At 38.0% G+C, this 12,460-nt stretch overlaps 1 protein-coding gene across 1 annotated transcript; it reads right to left on the bottom strand.

Annotated features, from left to right (window-relative positions):
• Positions 1–5,358: 5,358 nt before the first annotated feature.
• On the bottom strand, positions 5,359–10,656 carry LOC139718425 (C-signal-like). The gene is made up of 5 exons (XM_071629899.1): positions 10,531–10,656; positions 9,625–9,676; positions 8,622–8,809; positions 6,708–6,854; positions 5,359–5,592 (listed from the first exon to the last, which is right to left on the bottom strand). The coding sequence occupies exons 1-5, from the start codon at positions 10,654–10,656 to the stop codon at positions 5,359–5,361; spliced, it is 747 nt and encodes a 248-aa protein (XP_071486000.1).
• Between the last annotated feature and the right edge of the window lie 1,804 nt (positions 10,657–12,460).

Raw genomic sequence — 12,460 nt, 5'->3', positions numbered from 1 at the left:
GAACAATTTCCAAGGTACGGAGAAAAAAGTGAAGTTTTGATATTTTTACTTGACCTTTTGACCTTTAACCTTTGACCTCATGACCCCAAACTTTCACCAGAAAATCTTAATTGGGTAATGCATGTACACACTAAGTTTCAAGAAAATATCTTAAGGCATTGCATAGATATGGTGGAAATAGTGAAATTTTACGTATTTGACCATGACATTTTGACCTTTGACCTCGATCATGTGCCCCCAAAAGTTGATAGGCACAACTTCACCCCCTAATACACATACATGCCAAGTTTCATTAGGATACCTCAACAGGTTATTTAGTTACGCTGTCCACAAAATTCATTACGGACGGACGGAAGGACGAACGGACGGACGGACAACCCGAAAACATAATGCCTCCGGCACCACTTCGCGGCGGAGGCATAAAAAATGCAGTATAGAAATCACGTGTAGGTGGTGGTGTTACATGTTACATTATTGAGAGGAAAAAAAGGAGAAACTTGAAATGTAACTACGAAGGAATGTTATGGATCAAAATACGTATGTAAGTTCTGATAGAGCTGTTCTGCTATAGGGGTAGTATATCGCAAGCCTGGAAACAGGAAGGTTATTTCGAAAATTTGGAAGATTGCATTGACGAAGTACAACAATGCACACCTCAGTGGACGATGTTTGTATACTCAAGGACGGCGATTTAAACGTAATTACAGTGTATTGCGATAAGTGGCCAGAAATCGATGATTTTTTTTGTAGTTTAGCTATTAAGATCTCAATCAGAGACCCAATACTCCCATTCCTCCATAGCACAACCTTCATAGACCTCATAATTCATATTTATGCATAACTATACCTAAAGACGTTTAGGCCACTCCCGTCTGGAGTCCAATCCGTGTGTCTGAGCACGGACTCTAATGGTAGGGTCCATTGTCTGAGTGACCATTCACTCATTTCTAGGTCAGTAGGCCTAAAGTCAGTCTTGCCATCACAAGATGAAGCCTCACCGTTATTCATCTTTTCGTTCTGTCCGATTCTTACAATTCTTTTCTGGTTGACTTGAGACCAATCACTCAATGTAAAGATGTTCTAGAAAAAAGATATCGGCGTAGACAATCATAGTGGTTTAAATAAAATCCTTGCATTGTCCCTCAGAGTTTGTGACTAAGGTCTTGCTCAGGAAAATGGCTGGAGGATTGATCCTGGATTAAAGACTGGTTTAAGAAACAAACATTCATTGGTCGAATAGAAAAAGACCACTCCTTGGAACAACATCAGGAGGTTCGTAGGAAAGCTAACAACCTCAAGTAGCATTATAAGCTATACGTTTATGAATATTTATTCATTAAATTACGTTAACAGCTGTATCATCCAGAATTAATAACAACGTTTCTGGCCTACATACTCATTCAGACCGAATGTAAAACGCCATAAACTTTAATAACAACGACAACAAAATCAACGCCAACAAGAACAACAAGAACAACAACAACAACGAGAACAACACTCAGTATGCAGTATGCATGAAATACTTTACCTTGCACACTATCTGAATCCCGTGATAATTCAGTCTTGGAATGTTCTGAACAATTTTCTAACTAATTCCCCCCCCCCCTCCAAAAAAAAAAAAGAAAGAAACGTTCAAGACACAAAAATCATTGCAGATGGAGAGACTGATACCGTCTACTTCAAGATTTCTAATGACATCATTCAGTGATTCATATCGTTGTAAGAGAAATATGAATGAATGCATGAAAGAACGAATGAATGAATGAATGAATGAATGAATTAATTAATTAATTAATTAATTAATTACGATTTGCGTTTATTCGGTGTTCATATTTGAGGAAGTTACAACAAAGCTGGCACAGAAAGAGCTGAAGGAAATAGAATGCAACAAGAGCATGGGGCCTGATGAAATTTACCCAAGGCTTTTTAGTAATGGGGATCTAAATGTTTATTTATCAAGCTAAACCCTCTAAACCTCCTTTCACATACTCGTCACGTACCTATAACGAGTTGAAACTTGGAAATGACTATTCAAATAAAAAAAAACCAGACCTATATCTATTCGTAGTCATTATTCTATAAAAAACAAAAGACGTTGTTCATGCACATACAACGACTCTACACCGGCAACACCATCTTCAGAATAGGCTAATTGACTGGTTTAGAAACATAAAATTATTCAAATTCATGGATGTTTCTTCCTTTGTGACGTAGTAACGAGCTATTTCAGTAACCTGTGCTTTCAAAACACTTTACAATAGCTGGAATTCAATTTGCATATAGGCCTATTACTTGTTGCTATGTTGGGCAAACCTACGGCAAGCTTTCAGGTTGTCAAGATGAACCATCGTCAGAAAGGCATACATGAAATTTGGTTATATAGTATAAGACTGGTATGTATATTTACAGACTTGTTCAATTCTAATGCATGTAAAATGTACCACAATGACTATTCCTTAAAACAAGAAAGCTTGCAAGGTCTTGACTAAATAGATAATGCTTGCAAAGGGCATTCCAAGTGTTGAAATGCCTTGGATAGATGGATGGAAAATCCAAATTTAATTGCCAAGTTCCTATAGGAAAAATATTCCTAAAATTAATTGGATCCGAGTTGATAAAAGCAGAATTACATTGTACATGTAGTAACATAATTATCTTTTAGTCGAAATAAAAGTTATCCAGAACTTGTACTTGCAATGTATGTTCGTTCTACCAAAAGCCGTCAATGAGGCTCTGACATCACGCAAAAAAAGGAACGGTAGAAAGCAGTTCACTGCATTCCGATTGTTTGACAACAACTGGAGGCTCTCCAAAGCAGCAAAAGCAAGCTATTTACGAATTTATCAAGAAAGACAATGTAGCAAAGGCTCATTGTATCATTTCAGCTTAAGTACACTATTGAAAGAGCAACAAGAGTATCTATCACCATATAGTTTTCACTTTAAGCTCGATTGTTCTCTTTTGATAAAACATTCAAAGAAAAGACAATATTTTAACCCTTTTTACTTTTTTTTGCGTTACCTGTTTTCGCTCACGCTATTTTTAATTTGTGTATTGTAGTGTAAAATTATCACTCTCTCTCTATATATATATATATATCTTTCTCTCTGTCCTATAAGACACACTCCACTGTAATTTTCTCTTTTGAGTTGGTCCATGTTCTCTCTCTCTCTCTCTCTCTCTCTCCCTCTCTCTTCTCCTTTCCTCCTTTCTTTACCAAGCCACTCTTTCTATCTTCTTTTGTTTCTTTTGATAACTACATATTATGTATTACATACTCGTCAGTGAGGCCGGATTTGTGTATTTTTTTTTTCCTTTGAAGTTTGACAAGCATTTTCTACGAAACTGGAAATTGAGTGCGGTGATTGATCATCATAGTGAAGTAAAGAAAGACAAGAAAACTTTATGCAAATTTTTTTTATTATTATTTTTTTTTTTTTTTGGAAGGAGGGAGGGAGGTGGCGCAACCAATCTAATTTTTTGGCACGCTCTGAAGTGCAATGATAGCTAAGCGTGAGTAATTTGGAGAGAAAACGCGTATGCATGTGACCAGACAAAGATTTCGCCTAATGAAACAGTTTTAAAAAAAAATGATATCCATTATTTATGAAGTAAACCGAGAGTCTAAGTCGACACAAAATAACAAATTGGTTGAAATAGATCAGTTCGACTTAGAATTACAAGGACAGATCGTCATTGCAGTACAACTAAAGTACACAAAGATCCTATACTTCAGAGTTGCTGAACACGCTTTGGTCCTTCAGAGAAACAAATACGAGTTATAACAATAAAATCTCCACTTACTCAAGGATTCCAGTCGTATAGTGCTTACGATATTGTAATTGTGTGACAACTATACAGCATTCTAACTTACATAAGAAGTTTATTGTCACATTATGCAGAGAGCTAAAAGCGAGGATGTTTCGATTCTTTATTTCCATACGGTAGGTTGATTATATTCACTACTCTTTCAGACATACATACATTATGATGCAAAGTTTGCCATCTTGGAGAGCAGTAACTCGGAGTCGATTGCGTTTTATCCAGATTTTTACTTTCTCGACTAAAGGTGGCGTTAATCACACTATCTCTCCCTCGGTCTCTCTTGGGTTTATTCGAGAATTCACTAGTAGTGCAGAAAAGCGAGTTATGAGAATAAAGGTACAGTGTATTTGCAACAGCAAAAACAGAAAACCTCTGTAATTACATAAATCCCTGTCTTTCTTACAACTCGTTTTATACTACACGTAGTGGCGAATGAGGTATGAAATAGACGAAAAGAGAGTAAAAGGAGGGAAAACTCTGACATTGGGTAATCGTTCAAACATCATCATGTCACTATCAAGTACCGGCAGGTTCGAATCCGATGCTTGTTTTTTCACTTGGTGCTCATGATGAACGACGAACCGAGCATGCGATCATTATATTCTACAGAGTAGCAGCTAAAAAAACAAGACGATATAAAATGTATGCAGTGTTACATTTGTTTCAAGAAAAAAAAGAATCGATGTTTGTTTGTTTGTTTATTTGTTCGATTTATTTTCTTCTACATGATTTCATGCATGAATCAGAATTTTCAGTATTACCTCAAAGAAAACATCAATATATCATAGATTGCAACTGATTGACAAATTGCCCTACATCGACGTAAATAAGCACTGAATTGATCAGTGTTTTAGTAGTAGCCATGATAAAAAATCACGGGCGTACATACTCGAGCAGGATTCGAACCCACGACCTCCTGATCACCGAACATGTACGCCCGTGATTTTTTATCATGGCTACTACTAAAACACTGATCAATTCAGTGCTTATTTACGTCGATGTAGGGCAATTTGTCAATCAGTTGCAATGAAAACATCACGACGGAAGAACTTCATAAATTTGAATATCATAGATTACAATGTACATTATTCAAACCCTTGCCATTATTTTCTTTCTGTTAGAAACTCTCTACGATATCATGCAAATTAAGCGATTCTTTTTATATGCTTGTATTTTTGTGGGCTCTTATCATGACTAATATCAACACGCGTACAACCAGAATGAAATCGAGGAAAAATCTTTTAAGGGTCTACACGCTCTATATTAACATGTATGATAAATATGTACCTGGATGTCTAATGTTTCCTCACTTTTTATCAGTATGATGAATTCAACTGAAATGCAAGTGTCCCTTTAAGTCAGTCTTTCCATTTCCCAAAGTCATAATACTGTTCTAGCGCAAAACTATTTGCATAGACCGGCTTGTGTCTGTAGATTCTGTCTGTGAATTATGTCGAGTTGACGTGGTCGTGGTCGTTGTTGTAATTGAAGAACAAATAAAGCGTGATAACGTGTTGTTATTTTGCTTTTCTCTCAAAAAGCTAGCACAACGATAGGCAGTCCGCGGTTAGAGAGGAAGAGCCCGTGTTCCTTCTCGGAGACCGTGGCGAAGATTTCCAGCAGGCCCGAGACGGCTCCCGCCACGGTCTTCTTAGCGTTGCTGCCTCCCAAATCGGTCTGCACCCAGCCGGGACACTGGGAGAAGACCAGAATCTTCTCCTTCTTCAACACGATGCTCAGGCTCTTAGAGAACATGTTGAGGGCGGCCTTTATCATTTGGACACGACGGGACAAGAAAGAAGAAGAATGAAAAAAAAAATAGATTAGATATTATACCTTTTTTGACATTCCCCAAATCCAATACTTCAATAGATTATATACCAAACACATCACACATTGTATTTGAAATCTAGCGATGTGAACAAACATTGTTGCATCACAAAGTTCCTGTATGTGATAATGCACGGTCAACCCTCTTTGTAACAACGTCACGTGACCAGGGGAAATAAGGTCATAAAATCGAATTCCGGCAGTCATTGTGTCATCTCCCAATTCTTCGTGACAAACTGTTGCTTTGTTGGGTCATCAGCAGGCAATACTAAGAGGAATTGTCATCTTTTACGCATTTCATGAAACAACCATACTAAATTCGAAAACTGTTTTTTTTTAATGGATTGTTTATCATCGTATTGTGTACTCACTCGGGTCTGCAAGCTTTGAAATCTACTATTCTTTAAACTCTGAGATACCCCGTCGCTCTCTTCGACAGCGTAGCAACATGTTCATTAAAAGTATGATAATATTCTGTTCTCTGTTTAAATAAGCGTTAATTTCCTGAACTATGATAACCTAGTCGGCGCAATTTCCATCTAATTTTCTTGGGCGATCTAATTTGATACATATCTAAAGGAGTTAGTTTTTAATGAGTCCGCACTTCCCTCGGTAATCCATCTCGTAATCTATCAAGTCACAGAAATCATAACCATTGGTTTTGGTCTGAATCTTTTTATCTCTCATTGCCATCATTTCCTGAGGTAGAACTTTTTTTTCATCTGAACCCTATCTTGGTTATGTTATATGTTATGGTCGTTCATATCGGTAGCAGAGTTGTCAATCGCTAAATACACAACTGAAATTGACAACACATTTGAGAAGATAAAAGTTCCTGTTTATTTCTCAAAATGGCATTTTTCTATTTTCTTTCTGATATACATAATGCAGATGTACGAGTTCAAGAAGTTCCATATTTTTTCCATTTGTAAGACATGCAGCAAATTTAAGAGTTGCCAATTTGAAGGGTGGCAAGATGATAATTTCTGCAGTAAAACTGCACATTATAAGATCTTATGGGCTAATGCATATTCATGAATGTCGTCATTTACTTTGCTTTCCCTGTACCCGGGGAAACCGCCTGAGCACTCGGTGATGCCGCCCATGCCGGAAGAGATGTTGATGATGGCCGCTCTGTCCACGCTGAACTTCTTTATCGGGCTCCGCTTGGCCGCCAGTTTTAACAGGGGTAGAAAGGCCTTGCGGTGGAATTAGAATAGAACGTATATAGAAGAGACAATTATTAATTCTAACAACTTACAAAAAATTAATGAGCTGGGTTGGACGCTAGATGGCGCTACAGAATACACCTCTACTTGTATCATCGGCGAGGACAAACGCTCGCTCCAATGAGGTTAAAAAAAATCAATGGTGAATATTAATGAAGTGAACAGTTGAAAGATCATTTAAGAAACAAGCATCATGGAATGTCAATGGGATGTGAAAATCTAAACGGATAAGTAATCATGACAACGAGGAGGTTTTACGTAGGCATCAGAAAAAAATGAATCCATAAAGTGACAAGTTAAAAGGAAATTGCGGTGATGCTTTGATATCGGTCATCAGCGCGGTATCATAATACAAGAGGAGAATCCACAAGCAACTTAGGGCAGTTCTTCAAAATAATCGTCGTTCTGTGCTGAAAAGTCACATCTGAATGACCGGTCTATCGTAAAAATTAATGTTTGCTTGTAAGATACGTCGACTTTGGGATGCAGACCACTCTTTATAGATGTAACAACCATATCACATTTGGGAGAACAAAATTTGTATATTTAATAGAACCACCCTCAGTTATTTTCCTCTACAATTTATTTTGTTTATCATAGCTTGTTACAAGCGGAAGGTCATTTGCCAAGTCGTTGTTTGGCTGTTAAAGACCAAGAAGAGTGGGAATGTATATCTGGCCCGAATTATTCGCTGCTCCAGGGTACATTCGAAAACCACAAACGAGATAGCATCGGTCAGCGAATGTGTGCATCGAGGCCTATCGATATCATACGATCATCGGTAACGGTCGACTCCAGTTAAGATTCTTTGGCTATGATGTCTGTATACAGGGGATGGCTAGTAACTGATCAGTGGGAATCAGTGGGAATGCTGAGGGATGATTGTTCCAATCCTTGTGGGATTCATTTAAGAGTACATTATATATCTATTGTTGTGTGAAAATTATTTGCTTCAGAATGGTCTCATATTCAAGTAATGTGCAGTTAAATGTTTCCAGGTTAGCGTGCCTGGTCAGTGACGGGGCATTAATCTGCACATTACTTGAATATGAGACCGTTGTGAAGCAAATAATTTTCACATCCCTCAGCATTCCCACTGATTCCCACTGATCGGTTACTAGCCATCCCCTTTATATAGAGATCAATGATATTAGCTACAGTCCTATACACAATTCGTTATGGGGATTATCAAATAATGTATAATATCCGATCCGGGCCAGTCTTCCCACTCTATGATATCCCAACACTAGCCGGGTCTTTAGAGGGATGGTATGGTTTCGGTTGAGACCTGGCTTCAGGTTTCAAACTTTTTTTTTGGTGAGATATAATGAGTAATCTCTTATGACATGAATATGAAAGAGCATGTAATACCAAGAGGAATTCAACGTTTGTTCGATGAAAATTGGTTTTGAAATGGCTGAGATATCCAAATTAAGCAATCTCGATAATAGGTGGGATCCAGTTTTTATTAGGATCACTTTGTTTTACTTTCTTTTTGGATATCTCAGCCATTTCAAAACCGATTTTCATCAGTGTATATAAGCGTTGAATTCCTCTCAGAATGGTATGCTTTGTAATATTTCATAAGTGGTGTCTTCGTAACTCGCAAAATATTGAAAGCTGAATCCTCACCCTACCGATACTCTTCACATCCCTTTAAGTGGCTATAATAGAAAAATGAGAAGAAAAACTGCAAGAACAAAGAAAAACAACGGCGATCAGAAGCTGACGTCACACCTGCGTCAACATCATAGGGCCGATGAGGTTGACATCCAGTATGGTGGTCAACTCTTTCCTAGTGATCGTGTCGTACTTCTCTCGCGTGGCCATGCCCGCGTTGTTGATAAGGAGGTTGAGCCCCTCCTCGCCCAGGTGCTCCGATACCGTCTTGACAGCTGCCATGATCGTAGCTTCATTTTGGACGTCTGGGCATTCAAACAATTCGCGAAGAGGAAACATATAAATCTTATTTAAACCGAGTAACAACTCGAGCCATTGAAACGCAGCTTGGCGAGTTTGAACTTCCAAGTATTATTAGCTTCATGTCGTCATGGTGCAACCAAACTCTCAATATCACATATGAGTGTAATTATACATCCTTACACTATCACATCTTGAAGGAACTTGTAAACGTGAACATGTAAACTGTAGGTTAAAAGCTACACAACGTATCTCCACAATGGGCAGCGGAATATATATACTAAATACTTTTGACTGAAAAAAGTAAACAAAATATAGATAAAGAAAACGAGATATGCTTTTCTATAGATTACCACTAGGTTTTTGTTGTTATTTTTAGAAATGATAACCAAGACATTAAAACTAATAACGATGAAATATTTATAAGTCCTGATGTACTACCATGGTATGAATGGTTTGAATGTGTTTTCGAGATAATTCAGAATAAACAGGGTGATTTAGCATAATCACCGAAATTATGTACAAACAAAACATATTTTCTGTAAAGGGGGACACATTATCTGACTGAACTATTTGAAGCATCCTTGAAGGGTTCTTGATGCATGAGCCCAGACTACAGTATATTTCACTTTGCCCTGGGTTCCGCTATGTACATTTTCCTTTAGATTTTACTGGATTTCTTTTTCCCCTCGCTGTGTTTTTTTTTTCACTGCATATAGGACTGATATCCTTACCATACCATCGATATGATATACCCGCACAATGGAAGGACTTGCAAACTAAAACCAAAAGAAAAGAAAGAGTGAATGTATGTGCTTACCTATCTGAATAATCTTTACATTGTCGTTTTGGGCTGCTAGAGCTTGCAGTTCCTGCGGTAAAGAAAATGATAGGGGTTACATTGTAGAAAAGTTCATAGTTGATAGGTCATACGTGAGTGCTTGCTGTCAACATTGTTACGTGCGTATAGCTGCTTAAATCAGAACTTCTCCCTACTTCTTCTTTACATGTCTGCCAAAGTATTGAATATATAAAAAGTTGATTCTTGGCGTAATTGTAAGCATTTCTAACGCTTGTTTGGGACAGGAACCTCAAGTCTCTTTCCAGGCATTTGCATAACGACCAACCCAATGTTGGATGACTCGGGTTTTGTCTGATGCGTGTCGAGCGACTAGTGAAGCCGATGTGCAAATACGAATTGCGTAATCACTGTACATTTCAATAAAGCGGAGTCCTTTCGAGCATGTCGAAAAAGCAATTCAGCATGACTTGCAAAATGTTGTTTAGTCTCAGCAGGGAGGCTACCTCCCTGGTCTCAGCATCAGTAGTGATGGCACATATGCGCAATGTTATAAACGAAAACGTTTATACAAAGAAACTGCGAAATTAGTATTCACTGAATGATCAAAGATTGATTGGGCCGTTATGTGTGTTATATTGGTTCAAACTTATTTGCTTGACAGTAATCAAATCACAATCTCCTAGCAAGAGAATCCAACATTTGAAAGGTTTCAAAAAAGTGCATGATTTGACCTCATTATTGATATGCCCTTACTCGAGTCATCAGTTTGCCCATGACAGGCAAGTTCAGTACGTGTAAACGCATAATGGTAGACCCTATACCTACATAGGTGCTCTTTGCGTCTCATGTCCTTTACGCCGAGGAAGACTTGGAGAAAATTGAAGAGAAAACGATATAATTAATATCACAATGACAAGAGTTTACCTTTGCATTGTCTGGGTTTCTGCACGTGGCGAAGATGTGAGTGAGTTTCGGCGAGCGGCTGGCCAGCTGACGTACCAGCTCTAGCCCGATACCCCTACTCGCCCCAGTCACCAACGCGCTCTGCATGGCACCAGATGAAGACGTCGTCGACGATGCAATGAAATATACAAAAAAAAAGGTAAAATTATTCAAAAGTTAGGAAATCCCTTGCAGCACACAAACAGGTATGTTCATAAACCTCACGGATGACACTTTCTCTCTCGGTAGTACGATTTTTTAATACAATGACCTGACAAGAGGAGTACAACAATAAGAGGTATACGAGACGTTCTCCCCAGCGATGCTGAACAATGGTATCGGATGATGAGAAGGTTGTTTATCTCCCACCCCGCTGATTGTTCTATGAACACACGACTACTGAAGGGACGTAGTGCATAGTTTGCTGGTCTGACCATGAAGCTACTAATAGCCCCATAGTTTGACCAGGGAGGTGGAGGAGAGAGACAAAGGACGGACATTACCTCGCCCACTACCTCGATCCTTGGTCAGACCTCGACCGTGCATTAAAACATTTGTTCGGCGCAGTGAAGATACTGTTCTATCTCTATGATTCGTTTCTACGATCATCGAAGCCTTACTTCAGAATATTTATGACATTCATTCGAAATACTAAATCTCTTTAAGATTTTTCCATTGATCGTGTACAAAAAATGACGAAAATTCAATGTATCTGCCATTAAAGTCTGAAACAAGATGTTATTCCTAGTTTATTAACTTCAGAATAGTGATCAATTAGATATGTCAGGATTTGATCATCGGGCATAATTGCGTTTGAATGAAAAACTGGAAACTTCAAAATTTAATATACAAACTATATCACAAATGGCAACTTGTGAGGGGATGACATGCTGACGTTGCCATTTGCATATTCATATTGACCGTTCAAGAACTGTTTCCTGAAAAATTAGCGAAACTTCAAAATGTCATAACTTCCTTATTTTTCATCCGATTTTCTGTCAAATTTTTACCGTTGAACTCGTAAGATTTTACTCTTTTTTATCAGACTCATTTATATTTGGACTGGATTTACCCTTTAAGGAGATTGCTTAGTGGCAATCTGTGATAGGTGTCGTAAAGTGAAAACAACCAAGACAACGCCACTTTAGGGACTCTTCATAATCTGTTTAACGGCATTATTGGACATAGAAGAACATGAGCGAAGAAACCAAATACTCATTAGCTAAAAGGTAAAACGAGATCGTCTAATATAGCGGGGTTCGACGTTAACGGTGACCCGGTGGCCCAGGGCCGCTAATTTTTCAAAAAGGCTATCTTTTCTGAGCGATCAGGTAGCTGAAATTAATTTTTTTTTCCTTTTTTATCATTTCGGGTCAGTATATTTCTTTTTCGAGGCCACCAAACTTTCAAAGTTCAACATGTTAGTGGCCCAAACGGACCACCACAAGAAAAAAAGTTTGGATTGAGCCCTGCCTATATAGCCTATAATTGTAGTATCGCTACTCACAGAATCATGATTGAGTCAATTTAGTATGACGGATCGAGCGCCGTCATGAAGTGCAATGCTATATCATTATGATAAAAATCGAGACGAATATTGCGGTTTTATCAAAGTGTGACATTCAATTCAAATTCAATTCAAAGGTTTTATTTTCACTTCTTTCAACAGAATGTACACAAAGTATCAATTCGACATGCGTTTCAAGGAATGATACATAGATAGCAAAGAATAACATTTGTCAATAGTCATTACAAAATGAGGCATTTTTCATACAAGCATATTTATACATTCTGTGAAAAAAAAAGTGGAGGTACCCACTCAAAAGACTATGCTTGTACAATGTGGGCACCTCACAGGAGACATGACTGCAGAACGTACCGGGTTGTTATAGGGACACCGTGATCAGTATAT

This window comes from Diadema antillarum, unplaced genomic scaffold, assembly GCF_040938485.1.
Source record: "Diadema antillarum isolate AM-2024a unplaced genomic scaffold, OU_Dant_1.0 scf00000008, whole genome shotgun sequence".
NCBI classification, from domain to species: Eukaryota; Metazoa; Echinodermata; class Echinoidea; order Diadematoida; family Diadematidae; genus Diadema; species Diadema antillarum.
Note: the sequence above shows the minus strand (reverse complement) of the source record. Positions and strands in the feature narration are given on the sequence as shown.

Coding starts and splice junctions, on each gene's coding strand:
- LOC139718425 (XM_071629899.1), bottom strand. CDS start 10,656: ATGCAGAGCGCGTTGGTGACTGGGGCGAGTAGGGGTATCGGGCTAGAG. Junction 9,677..10,530: donor GAAACCCAGACAATGCAAAG/GTAAACTCTTGT, acceptor TCTTTACCGCAG/GAACTGCAAGCTCTAGCAGC. Junction 8,810..9,624: donor TGTAAAGATTATTCAGATAG/GTAAGCACATAC, acceptor TTGAATGCCCAG/ACGTCCAAAATGAAGCTACG.